This window comes from Ascaphus truei, chromosome 2 (genome assembly GCF_040206685.1).
Source record: "Ascaphus truei isolate aAscTru1 chromosome 2, aAscTru1.hap1, whole genome shotgun sequence".
Lineage (NCBI taxonomy): Eukaryota > Metazoa > Chordata > Amphibia > Anura > Ascaphidae > Ascaphus > Ascaphus truei.
Window position 1 is genome coordinate 464,997,048 of NC_134484.1, and position 23,138 is coordinate 465,020,185.

General features: G+C 46.1%; 1 protein-coding gene across 4 annotated transcripts in view; it reads right to left on the minus strand.

Annotated features, from left to right (window-relative positions):
- Positions 1-23,138, minus strand: part of NBEAL2 (neurobeachin like 2) — a 249,925-nt gene that overhangs the window by 139,751 nt on the left and 87,036 nt on the right. For all 4 annotated transcript variants that reach the window (XM_075588105.1, XM_075588102.1, XM_075588103.1 and 1 more), the window contains exons 2-3: positions 8,337-8,425; positions 4,744-4,908 (exon numbers count right to left, since the gene is read on the minus strand). In XM_075588105.1, coding sequence (XP_075444220.1) covers positions 4,744-4,908; positions 8,337-8,425 — 254 coding nt within the window. The remainder of the gene's footprint in view (positions 1-4,743; positions 4,909-8,336; positions 8,426-23,138) is intronic.

Sequence of the window (23,138 nt, forward strand, 5' to 3'; positions counted from 1 at the left end):
ATATGCCACTTAACTACTTGCTGTGGACTTTGGAAGCGCGAGATTGGATTTGCAACCTCTTGGCCTTTTATTTAAGTAATAATCCCCTCAGAACAGGGCATTACTGGCCAATAATGCCCTGGCTGGAAGAGTTGAAGGCCCGAGGCGAAGCCGGGGGACTTTAACCTAGCCAGGGCATTATTAGCCAGTAATGCCCTGTTCTGAGGGGATTATTACTATTATAGGCTAAATATAGGCTTTTTTTTTTTTTTTTTAAATCATACAAAAAATATACATTTTTGTAGTCATATTGATTTTTATCAGCATGATTGTCTACATTCTTATGCTTTTACTACAAGTTTATTTTTAAAAAAATGTACATATACACAGCCCCCTTTATACACACACACTGCAGTCCCCCCTCTATACACACATACACACACTCTGCAACCCCCCCCCTATATACACAAACTGTGCAGTACCCTCTACACACTGTGCAGACCCCCTCCTCTACACCCACAAAACACACTGCAGACCTCCTCCATCCTCTACACTCACAAAACACAGCAGCCCCCCCTCTACACCCACAAAACACACTGCAGACACACACCAACAAAACAGACTGCTGCCCCCTCTACATCCATAAAACACACACCAGCAGCCCCCCCCCTCTACACCCATTGCAGCCCCCTGTAAACCCACACACTGCAGACACACACCAACAAAACACTCTGCACCCTCCTCCAATCACAAAACACACACTGAAGCCACACACACCACAGCTCCCCCTCCACAAGAACAAAACACACACTGCAGACAAAACACCAACAAAACACTCTGCTGCCCCCTCTACACCCACAAACACACACACTAATAAAACATTCTGCTGCCCCCTCTACACCAACAAACACACACCAACAGAAGACACACACACTAATAAAACATTCTGCTGCCCCCTCTACACCCACAAACACACACCAACAGAAGACACACACTAATAAAACACTCTGCTGCCCCCTCTACACCCACAAACACACACCAACAGAAGACACACACACTAATAAAACACTCTGCTGCCCCCTCTACACCCACAAACACACACCAACAGAAGACACACACACTAATAAAACACTCTGCTGCCCCCTCTACACCCACAAACACACACCAACAGAAGACACACACTAATAAAACACTCTGCTGCCCCCTCTACACCCACAAACACACACCAACAGAAGACACACACTAATAAAACACTCTTAACACCCGCCTTAAACCTTTCTCACTGGCTGCCCCGCACCTCTGGAATGCCCTTCCCCTCAGTACCCGACTAGCACCCTCTCTATCCACCTTTAAGACCCAACTTAAGACACATTTGCTTAAAGAAGCATACAGTATGAATAGCACTGTGGATAATACTAGACACATGATACATAAAGCTTGGCCCCCTGCAGACGCACTTACCAGAACTCCCTCCTACTGTCTCTGTACGTTCTCCCTACCTAACAATTAGACTGTAAGCTCCTCGGGGCAGGGACTCCTCTTCCTTAATGTTACTTTTATGTCTGAAGCACTTATTCCCATGATCTGTTATTTATATTATCTGTTATTTATTTGATTACCACATGTATTACCACTGTGAAGCGCTATGTACATTAATGGCGCTATATAAATAAAGACATACAATACAATACTCTGCTGCCCCCTTCATACCCACAAAACACACTCAGCAGACACACAAACCTTTCCCCTGACTCTCCTGTGCGGAGCTCTCTGCAGACAGGGAGGGGGAGGAGTCAGTGCCTGGCTGGTGTGTTCTGTCCAATCACCTCCCCTGTGTAAGTGCAAATTTCACTCTTTGTGAATGAAACCTGAAAGCTGATTGGCTGAAAATCTTGGCAAGCTAATTTTACTGCTTTAGCCTATAATACTCAATATACAGATGCAGTCACGAGTATTAGAACTCTTGCCTTGGAGATTCTGGGGCCGTGTCACAGTAAATGCCTCAACATTTCTGTGAGATTCTTAATGGCCCATCGGATTAACACAGCAGGGACCCCTGCAGTCCCATTCAGTTTGATTCAGCTGTGTTATTTGACCTTGATTGGATGAAGCTGAGGCAATTTATACGGTTTAGATAAGGTGTATAAATACTGTGGGAAAAGGGAAGCCGGGTGGAACCCCTGAGGAAGCCGTAAAAAGAGCGAAACGCGTAGGGTCTTTTGGCAACTTGAGGCCACCGTAACTCCAGCTCAGTACGCGGTCGTCAAGGAGCCCTGCAGTTCTGGATACAGAGAGACAGACCGTGGAAGCCGTGCAGCTGCGACGAGACCGTAGCTAGGTTGCGATAGGCCAGTAGGGAGAGTGCGAGTGTTAACCTCTCTGTGTGGTGTGTAAAATCCAAGTAAAATGTTAACGCATCATCGCGTTTCTATAAAGAAACTATTTATCCGTATGAGGTTCTGTAACAGACCAATTACAGTACTTCATCCTGATCCTGCCCAAACGGAAGAATTTGCTGCGTGAAACCAGTGCCTATTTGATCTTCAGTGACGATTGCACAGGGTTTATTTTCACACACCATTCACTAAGTTAGCGCCGCGGATACGCGTCGCTTGCATCTTGCATTATGTCGGTTGGGAGACCGCAGGTACCTGGCAGCACCTGGTTTATGAGCACTAAATTATTTATAATGTATCACATTGGTTCAAGGTCTGATTTTCACTGATCATTTATCACGAGCACATTATTCTATATATAGGATTGTGCTTATTCTTCTGTTCACCACTTTAGGTTAAATGTAGGTGACTGGCCTGATTTAAAAAAAAAAAAAAAAAAAAAAAAAAACAATCTTCATTATATATATATGTTTTTTATCTATCTATCTATCTATCTATCTATAATATATATTTTTTTCCTGTGTGTCTCCACCGTTAACCTACACTCTACCCCAGAGTATTTGTATACGCTTGTATATACGTGTAAATTGTTGATAGAAACATGCTTCTTTTTATGGATTTGCTTATACTAATGATGACATAAAAAGGCAGAACAAGAATCACAAGCGAAGATTAAAATAACACGGACCTACAGAAAATAGAAACATATTCATGTTGACACGGGAAGTGTTGCATGTGTTATGAGTCTCCCTGGCAGGGGCTCACGTGCTTTGAAGCTCCGGTATCTCACGTTGACCGAGGAACTTAAGTGCCCTGTAGCTACTTTTATCTGCCTAATGGCGGAGGGCCCGATAAGATAACGCGGGAGGCATTCACTGCAGGGATTATCAGGACGTATAAAAGGGAGAGCGACATGGAAACCGTTCAGTGATTAAAACGTAGCATCTCCCCCACTTCCCAAATCCAGTTTAATTGGGATTGCCTAGAAGGAAGTTGTTATCAGCCTCCTGTTATCAGCCTCCCGCTGACATCACGGGCGCCGTAACAAAGGGAAGACGAAGACTGAAACACAGCTGCACGTCCGAAATATCCCAAAGTGCCGATGTTGTAACAGCTCACAAGGCCCCTCGGGCAGCGAAAGGGTTAAGGTACATTTCTCAAGCCCTCTCCTCCTCCTCCACCAAAATGCACAGTATCCCTGTGCCAGGCGCTCGGCTGGTACTGAAGTGCACAGGGCCCGGTTGCCTTGGTAACGGAAGGGCCTTTCTCTCGGGCCCTCTGCACACAGAAATACACGGGGGGGATACGGAGCAGCTGGTGGGATCCTTGTAGAAGTGTCACATAAGATGCAAACACCCCCTCATTTACACCAGTGTCTCCTATATTATTAAAGAACACTGGCAGTGCTGCGTAAAACAGGATCGCGGCGTTTACAATACGCTACTGCGCTGTCAAATTATTTAAACGCGCACACACTAAAAAATATATATATATATATACATACATATATATACACACACACACAGATATATCAATATCAGGGGTGCGCAAACTGGGGGGCGTGGGGTTTCACTCTGTAAACCCTGCGCGCTTCCTGAAGGCACTTAGATTAAATGCCGGGGAAGCGGCGAAGGCCTCTCTAAACTTCACTTACCTTGGTTCAGACGGCTGCCAGTGACACGTCGCCATGGTAACGCGGCTTCAAATGACGCAGCTGGGTCATGTGATGACGCGATGAGATATATATATATATATATATAACGGTATGCCACAAAGGGCCTCAATAATGAGGACTCCAGGGTGCGGCGGATCGGCTCTGATCGCGGATCTGCATTAACAGCCCTCTCCAGCGGCGGGAAAGTGGCAGTTATAGTTAATATATATTTTTTGGTTACCCAACTAATGCAATATAAAGCAGCACAACAAGCTTTTATCCGTGTATAAAGAGTTTGTGAACTGGTCTATAGATCGAATTTATTTACCAGACATACTGACATTACGGTACGTAATAAAGTTACAATCCCTCCACACTAGAGGTACCAAAAAGCCAGACCTTATGAGTCTATCAGCATGTCCTCTCCAAACCCGCTTCATTCACCTTAGTGTTAAACGTCACACAGTGGTTCATCTGCCAGCAAAGGGTTCTGGGTAAAGATATGCACAGGGGCACGCTGAACCGGTCACCTTTTATCTTCTCTGTACCTTTCAAACATTGATGTTGCCTACCGATCAATGACGGACAAGCTGCTGCCACAAAGCCACACGCACTGTACTAATACACAACTGCTGATCAATAAGACGTGCCGGCACAGTACCATACACACACACACACACACACACACAGTATCAAACACAGCACACGCGTTACCTGCTGATGATGATGAAGAATTTGAGCAGGAGGAGGGCCTGGCACAGGCTGGCGTCTGCCCCTTCCCGGCTGGAGATGTCCTCAGTGCAGTGACTCAGCTGCTGGCTCAAAACTCTCAGGACGTCCCGGGGTAAGACAGGGATCTCTGAGGCAGAGTCTTCCGGCCTGGAGACAAGAGTCAGTCATTCTAAAGGTGCAGTACCGCCAAGTGTACCAATAGCAGTGAATTCAATCTATACCAAAACCTAGGCCGTATAGTATTTAGAAATCATGTTTTAAGTCAGTATGTAAACCCGGTGAGCGGAGACGTGGCAGGGTTTTGAATTCCTCAGACTGCTCCCTTTTTTTGTCAGTTGTCAGACTGGACATCTAGGGCCCCAGGGGAATCCCATTGTGGCTATCGAGGGGGGGTCCCGGCAGAGGAGGGGAAGGGCCTGTGTGTGGCTCAGTGAGGGGCCTGTGTGTGTGGCTCAGTGAGGGGCCTGTGTGTGTGGCCCAGTGAGAGGCATGTGTGTGTGTGGCCCAGTGAGGGGCCTGTGTGTGTGGCCCAGTGAGTGGCCTGTGTGTGTGGCCCAGTGAGAGGCCTGTGTGTGTGGCCCAGTGAGAGGCCTGTGTGTGTGTGGCCCAGTGAGAGGCCTGTGTGTGTGGCCCAGTGAGGGGCCTGTGTGTGTGGCTCAGTGAGGGGCCTGTGTGTGTGGCCCAGTGAGAGGCCTGTGTGTGTGTGGCCCAGTGAGGGGCCTGTGTGTGTGGCCCAGTGAGAGGCCTGTGTGTGTGTGGCCCAGTGAGGGGCCTGTGTGTGTGGCCCAGTGAGTGGCCTGTGTGTGTGGCCCAGTGAGGGGCCTGTGTGTGTGGCCCAGTGAGGGGCCTGTGTGTGTGGCCCAGTGAGGGGCCTGTGTGTGTGGCCCAGTGAGAGGCCTGTGTGTGTGGCCCAGTGAGGGGCCTGTGTGTGTGGCTCAGTGAGGGGCCTGTGTGTGTGGCCCAGTGAGAGGCCTGTGTGTGTGGCCCAGTGAGGGGCCTGTGTGTGTGGCTCAGTGAGGGGCCTGTGTGTGTGGCCCAGTGAGAGGCCTGTGTGTGTGGCCCAGTGAGGGGCCTGTGTGTGTGGCTCAGTGAGGGGCCTGTGTGTGTGGCCCAGTGAGAGGCCTGTGTGTTTGTGGCCCAGTGAGGGGCCTGTGTGTGTGGCCCAGTGAGGGGCCTGTGTGTGTGGCTCAGTGAGGGGCCTGTGTGTGTGACCCAGTGAGAGGCCTGTGTGTGTGGCCCAGTGAGGGGCCTGTGTGTGTGGCCCAGTGAGGGGCCTGTGTGTGTGGCCCAGTGAGAGGCCTGTGTGTGTGGCCCAGTGAGGGGCCTGTGTGTGTGGCCCAGTGAGGGGTCTGTAGGTGTTTAACAGAGCAGCGCTGCTGACTGGAGCCTATCTGGGAGGTGACGGCTCTGGTTTTCCCTGGCCTGTCGGGTAGACCCACTGGGGGATTTCCCCAGTCTGACCCCACTTTCATCCGATATCACCTGTGTTCAACAAGCGTTTCTACAGGCCATGCCCCCTCACTCCCCCTCCCCTTATCCCATCTTGTCGTTATCAGAGAGCCAATAAAGATAAGGACAAATTAAAAATTTCAGTGACAAACACTCCCCCATCCCAAATAAAAATAATGTGTGCTCTTTTCCAGAGAGAGACAAATCAGCTACATATTTGTTTCTACGCATGGTTACATTTGTTTAAGGAAGCCAATTAGATTGTTGCATTCTTTTTTCTTATACAAAAGGTTGTTTTTTTTGGGGGGGGGGGTTAGAGGGGGTTGGTTACGTAGTTATTAAGTATGAGGCCTTTCAAAATCATGTATTTATTTGCCTGGCTAATATTCACCTAAAATCACCTTGTAATATTGTTATCCTAAATTAACCGGCACTTATTCGGTTTTCTGTTCCTGTTTTTATTTTATTGGTGCCAGACCCAGGATGTCTGCAAGTAAATAGCAGCAGCAGCAGGATCTGTCATTTGTGCCTTCCTCATATATAGAAAAGTAGCCAGCAGAGACGTTCTTACAAGCCGACCCGTAATAAGGACGTTAGGATGAGAGGCAGTCCTGGAACAATCACTCCTGCTGGCACTGGGAGATGGAGTGACCTTGTCAAGGTCACCCAGCATGACCTGCAGTGTAGCACCTGCCAGCGTCTGTACTTAACACACACAACGTGACGCTCGGATTCACAAATTCAATCCTCAATAGGTCAGGCTTTTCCAAGACTTCTGCAATTAACAGGTAATTCATTACCAAGCGCTAATTAATCTATTCATTTCCCATTGAATTAAATTGGTCTGCGGGAAAGTTGTTATGGGGGAGGAAAGCCTGGTAAGATAAACCTACAAAAGGGGAAAGAAACCAGTTCAAAGTATGTTACGGAGGTCAGCTGGCGGGTAAGATTCAGACCATAAAGAGACGCTACGAGGACAGTAAGGCCAGGTCACGAATGGCCGCTGCAGCGCGCGCGCCACACAGCACAGAACTCTATGGGGCAGGCCCCAGTGGCCGTGTGGGCGCGCAAAGCGCGATGATGCGTACGCTGGCAGGGAAGACAAGAATTGTATCTTCCCGTGCTGCAACACGATCACGCGGTTGGTGGGCAGCCAATGGAAGGGCAGGTATGCACAGTCATGGCCGCACCCCCCTGTCATGGCCGCACGCTCCGCGCATCCCATCGCTCCCCTACAGACAGCGGCTTTTATCTGTGCATGCGCCGCCAGGCGCGCGTGCAGCATTAAATACTGGGGTCGTAGCCTTACAGACCTCAGAAATACATTTAGAAGCGGAAGGCTACGGACTGATGAATGCATGATAATTTGCTATGCAAATAAAGACAGGTGTGGCCAACTCCAGTTCTCAACGGCCACCAACAGGTCAGGTTTTCAGGATATCCCCGCTTCAGCACAGTTGGCCCAATCCGGAGTGGGAAATTTCTTCCCGGCTATTTCGCTGCAACCAAATGACCGCCGGTGTTCGGCCGCAGATGGACCCTCCGCTGCATCCGATCCGCCGCAGCAATCTCCGCCGCCGGCCGCTTCTAAGGTACGTTTTATCCGTATGGGTAGGGTGTTAATTGAAGGGCTTTTAGCGGTTAGGGTCTGGGGTTTATAGGGTAAGGGTTAGGGGGTTTATAGGGTAAGGGTTAGGGGGTTTATAGGGTAAGGGTTAGGGGGTTTATAGGGTAAGGGAGTTTGGGGGTAAGGGTTAGGGGGGTTTTGGGGTAAGGGGGTTTGTGGTAGGAGATGTTAGGATAAGGGCTTAGGGTAGGGTATTTTATAGGATACGGGTTAAGCTTAGGCACTTACCATAGCGGTGACGTGGCCGGAGACGACTGGTCTCAGGGGTGGGGTGAGTCATAGCGAAGGGCGAGCAGTTGTTTGGGGCCACCAGATGTCCGAGACCTGCTCAAACAGTGGCTCAGTCAAAATGACTGAGCCACCTGTGCTGAAGCAGGTATGTCCCTAATCCCTGGCGGCCCTTGAGGACTGGAATAGACCAGACGTGCCAACACTTCCATTCCCGCTGTTGGATTTTTGGCCCTGCCCCATAGAATGACGCCCACCCCAATGTGCTCACCTCCTGGGCTCCAGCGTGTGCACCACAATGATCCTCTCGAAGTTGGTCACAAACGCTTCCAGCCACTGCTGCAGGTAATTCAGGTCCTTCTGCAGAGGAAACACAAGCCACAGGTGAGGAAGGAAGGAAGGAATATCGGCGCGAGAAGGTTGTGGAAGCACAAATCTTAATGTGAGACGCGTGTAACATCTCAGGGGAGATAACTATAGACATAATTTTGTAGCTACAGTAGTAATGTTCGGCAACATAGTAAAGCAAACACTCTGATTGGGTGCATTACCATGTGGTATCCTTATAGGTAATAAGCCGTGGTGTGATACGGCCACTCGGCAAATATGGCCTCTGGGCAACTGCTTCCTTTGGCGGCTATGTTCATCCCATAGAAACCCAGAACGGACAAACTTCAAAGGGGGAAAAAATAGCAGTATAGATTAAGAAAGGATCATTTGTCCCTGACAACGGGAGGCGGCAGTCAAGGGGGCGAAACGTTGGGCACATCCACTGGGCTGGCAGACCTTGTGACATCCAGTGGACGTCATCAAAGCTGGCTTTCACTGGTCTCCACACGGTGCACGGTAAGGAGGGCCCTCCTCTACTATTCTCAAAGTTATTTACCGCATCGTGACCATGTGAACGCTACACCATACATCGTTTATTGGTGTCATCGTGGAATTCCGATATTGTTCAGTAAAGGTTACACCAGGTTTGCTCGTTTCTCGGTTTGACTAACCGTTAGGTCTTTGAGTCACAATCAGAAGAGGACTTCCTGACATCAGGGATCAGTGCACCAGCGCCCACATGTTTCTGGAGCTTTAATGTCTGTGCACCTTTGACACCATGAACATTCTGCCCATGAAGCTCACTTACAGTTTCTGCAGGGATTCTGACCTTTTCTTATTTTTATTGCTGCCGTATTCAGATTTTTCTCTTTATTTTAATTTTTTTTACACATTTGAATTTTTGATACAGGATCTAGAAGTTAAATAACAATTTTCTACAGTGCATAACACTGAAAAAGAAAAACGTTGGAAGGTATGCAGCAAAGTAGATCTTCACAGTAAAGAGGTCACGCTCTGAAGCTGCAGGGTAGGAGGCTCAGGACAATAAGAGATGTACTTCTCCACTGAAAGGGTGGTGGATTCATGTAACAGCCTTCCAGCCAAGGTGGCAGGGACAAATAAAGTGCAGAACTGCTTAAAGGACCTTTGCCCTAAGCCCCTCTCCCCCATGTTTTAAGCAGGGGGTCTTCAGAACTGGACAGCATTCATTTCCGTTCCAGAGACCCCCTGCTTCAAACCTGGGGGAGGGGGGCTTAAGGCAAAGGTCCTTTAAGCAGTTCTGTACTTTCTTTGTCCCTAATACCTTGGCTGGAAGGTACATACTCATTGTCCTGAGCCTCCTAGCCTCGAGCTTCAGAGCGTGACCTCCTGAGTTGCATCAACATTTAAAATCAGCAATCCCTTCCCATGGTAACCTTCAGACGAAACTGTCCTCTTCATTTTAACCTCCCAGACACTTAATATTTATTTTTATATTGTTTAATCTTCTCTCTTTTTTAATGTATATCTCCTAAAAGAAGCATCAGATTAAAAAAAAAAACGCTGTTGAAAGGACACAAAGATTTCTATCACAGTAAGTATATAAAAGGGCAAAAAAAAAATTGGTGATCGTTGCAGATTGAGTTTATCGAAGACTCTCCATTAATCCCTTTAGTGGCAGAGAGTCCTTACACCCTCCGTGGCCACAGCCCCTCTGGTACCTCAGAGATCACCTGATCCCTTCCGGTCAGACCGGAAACCCAGGACGTGAAGGGGAACGTCCTCCAGTCAACGTCATCCGCAATTGGCGCCCGGGGGGGAGCCGATCGTGACCGGTCTCTAGAAAATGGGGAAATGGCATAACGTACAGGGGACAACATAGGGGCCTTTGGGGTGGCACTTCTCATGACGTACGCTGTACATCATTAGGGCACTGAAGGGGTTAAGAGTACCAAGGACCCCGGTTTGTACACTATTGAATGAGGCTTTAAGATGCTCTATTTCAAACGTTTCCAAACCTATTTTTGCATTGTGCATCCTATGTAAGAAAACATTTGTTCCGTGTGCCCCTGATAAATCTGATTGACCACTCAGACTACGGCAAAAGAAAACTGTGTGTACGATCCCAGGCAGTGTGGTGTCCTGGGAAGCAGGGGGTTGGGGGGGGGGGGATGAAAGACAGACATGCTAAATAAGACCACAAGCTGCACCTCAGTGTGTGCAGACAGCATGGGAGATATACCCGGTAATACATTTGAGAGCTTCCAACGTCACACCCCACAATTCCTTGCCGCGGTGGATGCAAAGCATTGTGGGGAGAGACTTTGGAAGCTCGTGCTGTAATTGATAGCTGTATCACGCACACTAAGGTACCGTTTGGGGCCTAAGTGTGTAGCCCCCCCCTCCACCCTCTCCTCCCCCCACATACAGGATTAGGAATCTGCTATACTGCCTAGGATACAGATTATTTTTTTTAGGGGGGTGAATCCATTGGAGACACCTCACGAACCCCTGCTGGGAATAACTGCACTAGGCCTCAGTACCGCTAACTAGAACTGAACCTTGGAGCAGCGATCCACCCCCCAAAAAACAACAAATTAAGTCATAACATAAAATGTATGCGCATGACAGCAGCCATTTTAAATTCCCTGCGGCGGCAATTTTTCTGCAAATGATATCTCCAGAAGGCAGCTACAGTACAACATTTTAAATGAGTGACACTGCTAAATGCAGCAGCAAAGGGGATTTCACAACGGTGAAAAGAAAATACATTTTTGAAAGGGAGTAGAGGGGATTTCTGCTCTCAGTTTTGACAGTTACATGCTCAGCTCAATCTGCCAAGCCCGAATTGTTGTGTTTTAAGTTACCAAGACTCTCCCCAAGTAACCTACAACAAAACCATTTCAGGTCGGCGGAACGCTGCTAAAACCGGCAATAAAACTAGATTTAAACAAATAAAAACAGAAAATGAGTCACCAATAGAAAGTCACAACGTCCCCTCCTGGTGGCATTAGAACTTGTATGGGGGGCCCAAGAGCAAGCCTGATCCCTGTACCAATACCTAAGTGAAAAAAAACTAACAATAGCGCTCTAACACACCCTAAATGTGACAATATACAATTCAACCACATATGTGTAAATAATAAAGCAATGTGATAATAATAACAATCAAGTGATCTAAAGAAAAAATTAAGAAACATAGAAACAAACTGCAACCCTTGATAAAACTATGTAGTGTTTCTTTATTTCATAACTAACGAGACGAGCTCCCCTGATTTGTTGGAGGATCACCCTGTACCAATACAGCAGGTACACAACATAGTACCTATTCTATTAATGTGTGTGGGCTAAGCAGCAAAGGTTGGGGCAAGGGTGCACATTCTTTCCCTGCTGCGCCTCCCTGCCTGCTTCCCTCCGTGCACGTGCCCCCTCCCTTTGTCTCCGTCTCTCTGCGTCAAATGACACCGCGGGGGTCACGTTATGTCACGTGACGCCGTGTTGCCGAAGACAAGGTAAGTGAAGTTGCAGAGGCCTCCCGCGATCCCCCGGCATTAATTTAAATGCCTGGGGGAAAGAGCGTGGGTCGTCTGAAACCGCCGAGCCTCCCCCCTGAATAATTTTGCGCTCCCCTGAAATAGTAGAGGGGTAACCGTGTTACCTATTTAATAATAACAACGTCAGACAGCACTTTTTGCCCAATTGGGACTCAAAGCTAGTGCTTAGTACATCACTCTGCCTGATGCACAGGGAGATAAAGTGACGTGCCTAAGGTCACAAGTAGCCGACACCAGGAATTCAACCAGGTTCCCGTGACTCACACTCAGTGTCATTGCTACCAGAGTCAGTGTCTTTACTCACTGAGCCGCTCCTTCATCCCTGCGCGTGTCGTGCAAAATGTTTGAGTTCTGGTTCTCGCAGCCTGTGTGTTCTCTTGTACAAAGTGGAGAAAAACTGCTTCCCACTCGGGAAATGTGGGGTCCCCCAGTTGGGGCAGCAAGTTTACAAAGTAAGTGTAAGGAATCCATTCCTGGGTTTGGCTGGAGCTCACTCTTGCAGAGTTGGTGAGCTCTCAGACAGACTTCTCCTTGGATCTGCAAGCACTATCACCTGTGCGTGCAATCACTGCAGCTCTGTCTCTCTGCTCTGTCATTGGAGGAATTCCCACACACCCCTGTCTTTGGATTGGCTCTCTGCCCTTCTTATACTGGGTTCTCCCAGTTCCTTATTGCTGAGCATAAACCAAGTTGGACTTGGATGTAACTGTGTTTGCCACAAGCTGCCTTGCCTTGTTCCTGAGACCTGCAGCATTCCCTCCTGGCAGAGGTCTGCTTCCTGGTCCCTGTGCTGAAGCGCTGGTCTCCCAGTGCTACCGTGCGGTGTTCCTAGGCCAGCCAGCTTCTCGCGCAGAGGCCACTGGAACCCCAGCCTGGATATCAACTTCTCTGTCCCCGGCTTGTCCATGGATTACCCTGCTTTCTCCAACCCTGAACCTGGCTACGATTGACCATGAACTGCGCAATCAAGAACCGGCTTCATGGTCTAAGGTCGGTTTATTCCCATCCCCACCTCAGCCCCGCGGTCCGGTCCCGGTTTGTGGCGAGCACGTCCGTTACAGTAAGGCTACGCTTATGGCGACGGCGACGTCACGCTGCGGTCACTGGAAAAATCAAATTGAGATGACTTCCAGCGATCGCGACCAAGCCGTTGCGCCGCGCTTAGTATAAGCGCACGCAACGGCGGCAATGCACTTGTTTTGACTCGACGTCGCATCGCTGTCACCGGCACTATAAACCCAGCCTAAGAAATTAGTAAGCAGCATGAATAGCCGCATTAAAGGAGCAATCCAAGCAATATTCAACGCGGTATTTATTTTAGAAATCAGTTCTGTATTATATAATACCACCCTTTTTATTTTAAAATTCAACTCAATGCCATTTTTAATATACTGAGCACCCTTTGATTTCTATAGCAGGTTTAGCCCAACTCCCCAGGAGTGCAAAATGTTTGTAACACTTTCCTGTTTGTGATCATTTGTTGCCAATGTTCCCAGCAGTTTGAGCTGCAATCTGTAATAGATACTGTTACCTTAGTAATATAAGAATACATTGTAGCTGCTGAGTTACACGGACTGAAGGATTGATTGAAACTGAAAGGCGGCCATTTAGTGAACCCTGAGAAGCAGGATCTTTGCTGATCGATCACAGAAGAACAAATAGAGCGGCAGCTTAGGTAATTAGTTTTCAATAAAGGTAATCACAGGCTGCATATATTAAAATAAAAAAATTATATATATATATATATTTTTTTTAAGCTGTTTGGCTTGCCTCTTTAAACAATAAGATGGGCCAAGATATCCGGGTGAGACGCAGGAACAGGCACGTGGAGATAATGATAGAGTCGTACTGAATGTCTTTTTCACATAGTGTCAGATTTGACAAGGGGATAAACAGCAGCAAATACTAAAGCAGTATAAACAAGACGTGCCGGGACCAGACCCAGAAACCCCAGCTGTATCTGCCACCCGTTTCTATTCCTGTGCAAATACTACACACACTGTGGAAAGTTACACTGGTGTCATGCTCTGCAATAATATGTACGCGAGATAACCACTTCCTGTCGTGCAGACACGTAACCCAGCACAGAATGACAGTGTCAGCCGTGTACCAGCATGTGAGGGTCTGCGTGTATCCAAGTGCATAGGAACACGCATGTACAAACCTGTGCACATCATGACATATCGAGTGTCTGGGTTTGGACTATACCGGTGCCTTTAATGCATGCACCTTAATACATTAATACACAGTGTGTCTGTATGTGTATCACTGTCAGTGTGTGTGTGTCACTGTGTGTGTGACAGTGATATATATAGATACACACAGACAGTGCTGCACTTACAGGCACACATACTGTGTGTGTGTGTGTGTCTATCACTGTCAGTGTAACAGATGCTGGTGTTAGGGGTCCGTATCAGTAATTGGCAGTGTACCATTAACCCCTTTGTGCCAGCAAAGCATTCCCACGTACCTATTACTTGCCCTGTCGCCCTCCCTTGGCTGCAGTGCCAATGTGTCCAAATGAAAATAAAACGTTAGTGATCGTCTGAACCAGTTCCCAAACTGGTTTACATAGTGCACCCCATGCAAGGAAACATTTGTTCCACGAACCAATAAACAATCAATCTTACTGATCAGATTATTGCTAACAAGACTGTGACCGATCCCAAGCAGTGTAATGTCCTGAGCGTGTGGGGGAACCCGCGCACAATAAGGCCCCAAACTGCCCCGCAGTGTGTGCAGGCAGCATGGGGGAATAATTTATTCTTACAAACCCCGAATTGCACAGAAACACACAACTTAACAGCAGGTAAGAGCCACTTGGGCCCCTCCGTCTGCCCATTCTCCTATCTTCTGTAAAACCTCCCACCCTACTTGATCTTTTGGTTTATTTTAGATTTAGAATATCCCAAGCGTCTTAATTCCGCTACTGTATATTACCAATAATATTGTTAGAATAAGGTACAAAGAGCTGGGCCCCAATGATAAACTGGATCAGAATTTCTTGAAACAGTACCACTTTTTTAAGCAACTTCAACACCTAGACACACACACACACACGTAATTAGCCAAGATTCATCAACCCGCGACACAGGATGTCGCACTCATCCATTGCCTTGCATGGCCCTCGCCGCAGGATCGGACTGTGAACCCCACATCGCACCTTGATGAATCCTTGCCATTGTCCTGAAGTGCATTTTGGGATTAGCCAAACTTAACACACACTGAACGTGACCCAGACACTGAACCGATAAGTTCACTTTAATGCAGCCGTTCCCCCTACTCGTTTTTATGGGAGACTTCAATGTAAAGATTGGCGCCCAGCAGGAAGAGGAGGCATCAGTTGGAAAGAATGGTTACGGGAACAGGAATGAACATAGAGACAGATTGAAAGAATGAGCAGAATCTGAAAACTTGTACATCCTGAAGTCTTCTTCAAGAAGAATCCACATACCTGTAGAAAATGGACATGGAGTGAACCCAATGGAATTAAGAATTAAATGGTCTATATCCTAGCGAACAAGAAACACGAGATTGAAGACTGCACAGTCCTGAACCGTTTTGGCATAAGAAGTGGTCACCTATTGGATCGCTACAAATTACAACTGAATGCGAAGATGGAAAAAAGAAAAAAAACCATTAAAAAGACAAAAGCAAATCAACATCAATAACATTAAGAATAGCAGCACAGAATTTAAAACCAGAGCTGAAAAAACGCTGCAGCTTGCTCGAAATGCGTGGGGGCACTTTCACCAACAGTTACGAAGAACTTCGGAATAGTGTCGTCGAAAGCGTAGAAAGAAAAACAAGGGAGAATCCCTAACAAAAAAAACAGAATAATGAAATATCAAATGACACGAAGCAATTACTGGAGGAAACGAGAAGAAATGAAATAATCCCCAAAATACAAGAACAAAAATTGAAATATGCAGAGCTCTGCAAGATGAACTGCGAGCGTACAGTATGACCGATGATGTAAGAACATGCAACTGTGATTATGGGGAGGAAGACTATTGAAGATAAAGATGACGAACCAGCAACTTATGATTAGGAAGAAGCAAATCATTGAACTCAAGCAAGACAATGATATACCCTCTTCTACTGTGGATTCATTGAGATAGTTGAGGACTTCTACATGAAATTGTACAAGAACATAGGGCATCACATAGGACATAATCCAGCAGAGGAAGAGCAAGTTGAAACCACCAATGATTGTACCAAGCGTCCTGCCAGAAGAAGTGGCAAAGTCAATAAACTCCGTGATGAATGAGGAGGCCCCCGGGGAAGATGGAATTAGAACACAAATCTTGAAAGAACCTGGGAACACGGATAAAAATCTTGCAAAACACTTTAAATGCCGCTTGAAGAACAATAAAGCAATGCCATAGTTATCTTCATCTACAAGAAAGGAGACAAAGAAGTCAAGAACGACTGACCAATGAGTCTACTTCCAATCGTTTACAGGATTTTTACAAAGATACTCAATCGGCTGCAACAGACCCTGGGCTTTGCCCAGCCTAGTGGAAAAAACAGGTGTTCGCAGTGAAAACAACACCATGGACCACATCCAAGTCGTACAATTAGAGATTTATTAAAGTAATGAAAATGATCTACCACTCAGTTTAAGATTCGTAGATTCTGAAAGACTTTGATTCGGTCTACACAGCAGAAGTTTTAAAGTGTTGAAGAAGCGGACATAGATATTATAAGTAACATGTACATGAGAATGCCACATCAACAATTGCATGGAACTGGTCAGGAACAACAACTCTGTCCTATCCTCCTCTCGATCTACATGCCCCTCTTTCTCTCTGCCGTTCTCGCCCTTCTAATTCCAGATCCTGGCTAAATTCCCACACGCGCATGCTGCGTTCCTGCACTCGTGCCTTCTAACGCCTCTGGAGGAAATCTCACACTCTGGCAGACTTCCTTCACTCCAAATGTATCCTATCCTGTTTCAACTTTGCCGCCTCTCAGGCTAAATAAACCTACAGTACTTTTCATTACTAATTAACACGCACAAGTCTAACCCACGCCGACTCTTCTGTCTGACTCTCTACTCAGACCACCCAGTCTGTTACCTGTTTTTCTTCCTCCATTTCACCTCAGGAGTATGGTGACGATTTAAAGATGAAGGTGGATTCCGTACATCAAGACATCCCCTCTGTATCCTCCTCACATTACTCATCTTTTCCCAACTCTCCTCCTGCCTTCCTCAACCCTTTTTTCTGCTGTTACAGAAGAGGATGGGCCGCTACTGATCTTCTCCTCTACCACCTGCCCTCTTGACTCCATGCCTGTGAGGCTCGAGGAGCCACGACGCCATCGGCGCGCTCCCCACTCACCGCTATCGCCGCGGTCTCCTACGGGTCCCCCGCTCCCACCTCACCGGTGAACCTCAACACTACTCGCCCGCGCCAGTCACAATATGGAGCTGACCTCACACCCGCACACGGACACACGCACTAACATCCACACCCCTACTCTCCGAGGTGCTCCCTGCACCTGCACTCTGTCATATCACAGCCCTCGCTCTACACTTACCTCCATGCTGCTGTTCTCTCATTGGACGCTCTCACCTTCATATGCTCAGCTGTGCCACTGGCACTTTGGCTGAGCATAGTACCAATTGCGTTGTGTTTACCTATCCTTGCCTCCACAGTCTAGCCTTGCCTCGCTGATCCTTGTTCTGTGAACCGACCCGGCTTTCCACAACCATCCGCTCTTCTCCAACCCCGACCTTGGCACCTGGACTACAACTACGCTACCTTCTCCAACCCCGACCTCGGCACCCAGACCTCGACGACTCTCCTCTCTCCAAACCCGACCTCGGCTAAGTACCCACAATGATACGTACCTCTCCTGCACGACCCCTGGCAAGTATACCGACTCTCCATACCTCTCCACTCCCGACCCGGCTACCTTGACGAAACCTACAATCCAGACGCGCCCTGGTGGCTGTGAGTGGCGCTGTATCCAATCCCCACCTCAGCACCGCGGGTCAGCCTTGTTTGTGGTGAGCACACCGTGACAATGCCCTCCCATCTTTTCAAAACCTCTTGCTCCTACTCTAATTCCGACGCTCACACATTTTCAACTCCTCCCTCTTCTCCTCACATTCTCCATACTCTTATACAAAAAGGATTATAAATGGCACACCACTGTTTAAAGAAATTTAACAAGGTGTTTGCTTTTGGTGCTCACCTTCCGTTGATCCTAGCGTCCCAAAGATGGATCCTAAATACTGGCAAGGTAGGAGAAAAAAGAAGGAGCGCACAAAATATGGTGGTATCAAAAGATTACCAAATGTATTAATGCATCAGAGCGTTATGTAGTAACGTTTCAGGACACACACCTGTTTGGTCTGAGGAAGGGACTTTGTGTCCTGAAACGTTACTACATAACGCTCTGATGCATTAATACATTTGGTAATCTTTTGATACCATCATATTTTGTGTGCTCCTTCTTTTTTCTCCTACATTCTCCATACTCTTGGTATCTATAACAAAGCTCTATTCTGGATTTTCTTTTACCTCTCCCATCGTACTTTGTGTTTTGTTTGCCAACACCTCGTCTTCCTCTGTCAATCTCTCTGTAGAGGTACTCCAGGAGTCTGTCCTGGGACCTCTTCTCTTTACACACTCTCTCTTGGGTTCAAATATCTCCTCTATGCTGATGACACAGACCCTCATTCTCTCCCATCTCGGCTACTGTAATCTCCTGCTGTTCGGCCTTCCAGCGCCTCACCTGTCTGCCCTACAATCTACACACAGATACCCAACAAGCTCTGAGAAACCCCAAACATTACCACATAATATATATATATTTATATATATATATATATATATATATATATATATATATATATATATATATATATATATATATATATATATATATATATATATATATATATATATATATATATATATATTGTGTGTGTAAGTGTCAAGAGGAGTGCTATTGGGCGTGGATAAATGTATACAACAAAAAACTCAGGTAGTGTTAGGACCTGCCAACGGTCATGCCTTGAAGTGGCAGCACGCTTAAGACGCTTTGGGCAAAGGGTTAAACTAAATGACCCTTTTTCAAGAGAATATATAAGTATTGCATTGTGTATTTTTGTCACATTGGAAGTATCTTTGGGCATCTTTGTTTGTTTGTTGTTGTATCCCCTACAATCTATCCTAAACGCTGCTGCCAAAATCATTCTACTCTTTCCGAAATCTGTGTCAGCGTCTCCCCTCCTGAAATCCCTCGCCTGGCTTCCTATCAAATCCTTCATCTCGCACTCAATTCTCCTCCTCACATTTAGCTTTACACTCTTCAGCTCCTCCATACATCTCAGCCCTAATTTCTCGCTATATACCATCCCGGCTCTTGCGCTCTGCTCAAGGATGTCTTCTCTCTACCCCTTTTGTATTATATTATTTGTTATTTATAACAGTATGATCCAAGAAGGCTCAGAATGGGTCCCAATTGTATACAGCACTCAATGCTGGAAACTAATGAACTGGATAACAATGATCCTACAGGAAAATTACCTGTATAGGGAACTAACAGCCCTACAGAGACCAATAAGTCCAACAAAATAATAAAGTTTTATTAGTTTAAATACTTATTAAAAACACACACATATATCATTCAAATCTTTAAAAAAAAAAAAAAAAAAAAAACCCCACCCAGAGGTGGCTTATACAGTCAGTTGTATCTCAGAGGACCATCTATATTGATAGGAGCTCTGCTGACTGTTTAACATCCATATCAGTTATATCTTAGTATTTTAACTGAAGCAGTACTGTGATCCTTAAAGGTTTGAATGATATATGTGTGTGTTTTTAATAAGTATTTAAACTAATAAAACGTTATTATTTTGTAGGACTTATTGGTCTCTGTAGGGCTGTTAGTTCCCTATACAGGTAATTTTCCTGTAGGATCATTGTTATCCAGTTCATTAGTTTCCGGCATTGAGTGCTGTTATAAATATATTTATCTGTCCCCTATTAGCACCTGCCTAGTATTTATGTAATTTATGTATATTAACGGATGAGCGGTCTCATCCCTTTTAAAGTTCAATTATTTGTTATTTATAAGATTGTCCCGTGTATTACTGCTGTGCAGCGCTATATACATACATACATACATACATGACACAAATGTACTTTTCAACCCCTGAACTCCCACCTTGTGTACAGACCAAAGTCTCTGAATGTCTGTCCGCTATATCATTCTGGATGACCCTCCGCCGACACAAACATGTCAAAGACGGAGCTCCTCATACTTCCTCCCAAGCCTGGCTTTACCGCCCCTTCTACATTACTGTTGGCAGCACTATCATACACCCAGTATCACAAGCATGCAACCTAGAGGTCACATTTGACTCCTCACTCATTCACAATGTAGCTAAAACCTGCTGCTTTTTCCTCCGCAATATTACAGATACGCCCTTTCCTCTGTTGCTCGACTGCTAAAACTCTGACTCAGGCCCTCATTCTCCCCCGTCTCGACTACTGTAACCTCCTGCTGTCCGGCCTTCCTGCCTCTCACGTCTCCCCCACAATCTATCCTAAACACTGCTGCCAGAATCACTTTACTCTCTCCTAAATCTGTCTCAACGTCTCCCCTGCTGAAATCCCTCTCCTAGCTCCGTGGATGATACTATACACTTCATACATCGACCTTGGCCCCTTGCAGACGCACTTACCAGAACACCCTCCTACTGGCTCTGTAAATTCTTCCTACTTACCACTTAGATTGTAAGCTCTTCGGGACAGGTACTCCTTTTCCTAGTTTTACGTTTATGTCTTTAGCGCTTATTCCAATTATGTGTTATATTATTAGGTCACGTTTACTACTACTGTGAAGCACTATGTATATAAATGATGATATATAAGTAGAGACATACATACATTACATGAAGATACGAACAAGATAAGATGAGCAAGGGAGTGCGACAGGGAGACACCATATCACCAGAGCGTCTCACTGCAACACAAAGAATTGTTCAATCCAATAAAATAGGACGAAAAGGGAATCAAAATCAACAGTGAATACTTCATTCGCCTAGGATTTACAGACAGTTCGTTTTGCCACAATCCAAGTAACAAATTAGAGAACTTAACGAAGAATTGAAGCCAGTGGGCCCCCATATGAATATCACCAAGAGCAAAGTGATGCTTAACAAATGTGTCAACTCTATAAAGATCAAAATAAACGGAAGAGAACAAGAAGTCGAAGACTAGGTCTACCTTGGCCGACAAGCATCAATAGATGGAAACCTTTCAAATGAAATCAATAGGAGAATGAAGGTGGGATGGAAGACACAAGACAATCTTACAAGGTACCTTTCCACTGTCTGAAAAAGGAAAGTGTGATCAGTGTATTCTGCTCACGTACGGATGTGAAACTCGGACACTAAATGCGAAGATAATTTAGAAGCTTCAGGCAACTCAAAGAAGTATGGAGAGATGCATGCTGGGTATCACCCGAAGAGTCAGGAAAAATAATTAAAGTGGGGTTGAAATCGAACAAAAGTCGGCGACATCAACACACAGGTGAAGAAATGGAAATGGCAGTGGCACAAACATATCGCAAGAAGAAATGACCATTGTTGGACAAAGATGCTACTGTACTCGACTGGATTCCAAGGAAAATTACATAAAAGACTAAGACAATGACCAAATGTAAGATGGCGGGATGAGATCAGAAAATGTGTTTGAGCAACATGGGGAAAGGAGGATGTAGCCGCAGGACCTGGGAGATCCTTGGGGAGGCTTCATCCAGCAGTGGATGCGTGTGTATGTATTTGTGTTTATATATAGATATGTACATAATGTACAGTGTCTGCCTGTATCTTCTATATGTTTCACTCATGCAGCATACGGAGACCACATTGTGTGTGTGTGTGTTTTGAATATTTAAAATGTTGTGTCAACTTCCTTCTTTTAATAAGTTGCAGGAAGGAATGATACCCAAAGAAATCCTTGTTGGAGTTTGGATAGTAGTGTGTGGTTCAGAGGACAAGGGTCAAGAACAAAAACAAGCCATTTCTACAAGACATTGTGAAAAGGGAAGATCTGTTACACAGGAGAATAGATGGGAAATGGTCACTATCCATCTGTGAATGAGGACTTATTTTGTAAGAGTGATATCCTGTGCCATGAAATTGACACATCAAAACCTTTCCACACCTCCTTCTCCTCGGAGGTTGCCCAACTTCTGCTTCTCGCTCCGTCCCTTTAATATTTCAGAATCTCTTCCTGGGGTTTATTTCTCAAAGCTTGTTTTTGTAAAGAGATTTCTCAGAGTCTGGGGCAGGTCACTAGTGGCCAGACACACACACACTTCCGTGCATTTATAGCAGCCGTTCTTCCATTTCTTTACCCTCAACATCTCACGGTTACATTGTCTTTCATCATCCGTTGTTACAGTAGGGGGAATGTATGTGGCTGCTTTATTTATTAACTTATTAAACATTTGTATTTCTTATGGTCCTCTAAATGGGGCAGTTTTGTCAATCACGTTTTCTTTCCACTTATCCCACCCTGTTATCAGAGTGGCAATAAAGATAAGGAGTAGCGGATGGACGGGAGGGGGGTGGCTTTGCCTGTGCAAACTCTTGTTGAAAGGAGCATGCTAAGCTAGTAATTCCGGCACACTAATGAATACTGTCTACCTATCCTCCTTACACGGAGAACTAGTGATTAGCTCGGTCATGAGGAAGCACAGGGAGTGGGAAGAAACAACGATCCACACCAGCAACATCTCCACTACCTCTGTACTGGGGAGAGGGGGAGAGGCGCTGCTGGGGTGACCCGCAGCTGAGGGGCTACAGGAGAACCCAACGAGGGCCGCTTGTTGCCCACCAATGATATAATGGTCCGATATCCCCTCTTCTAGTAACAAAAGGAGCACCCCTCTGCTCTTCTCCCGCCCTCCCGTGATGTAACTGTTACACAGCATCACAGTATGTCACTTCTATGCCTAGATCTACAAAGCTCAACATCACGGACTCCATCATTCCGGAAACAGGAATGAAGGGGTTAAACATTTCTGCATGCTGGAATCTTCCGTGTAAGAAGTTCTACTTCAAACAAAGACAGCTCCGTTGTTTTAGTTCCCAAAATGTTTGTAAAAGGGTAAGAGACTTTTCCACCTAACGGCAAAAATAACCTTTATTTCCCTAGCAGTTTACTCAATAACAGCCCTCC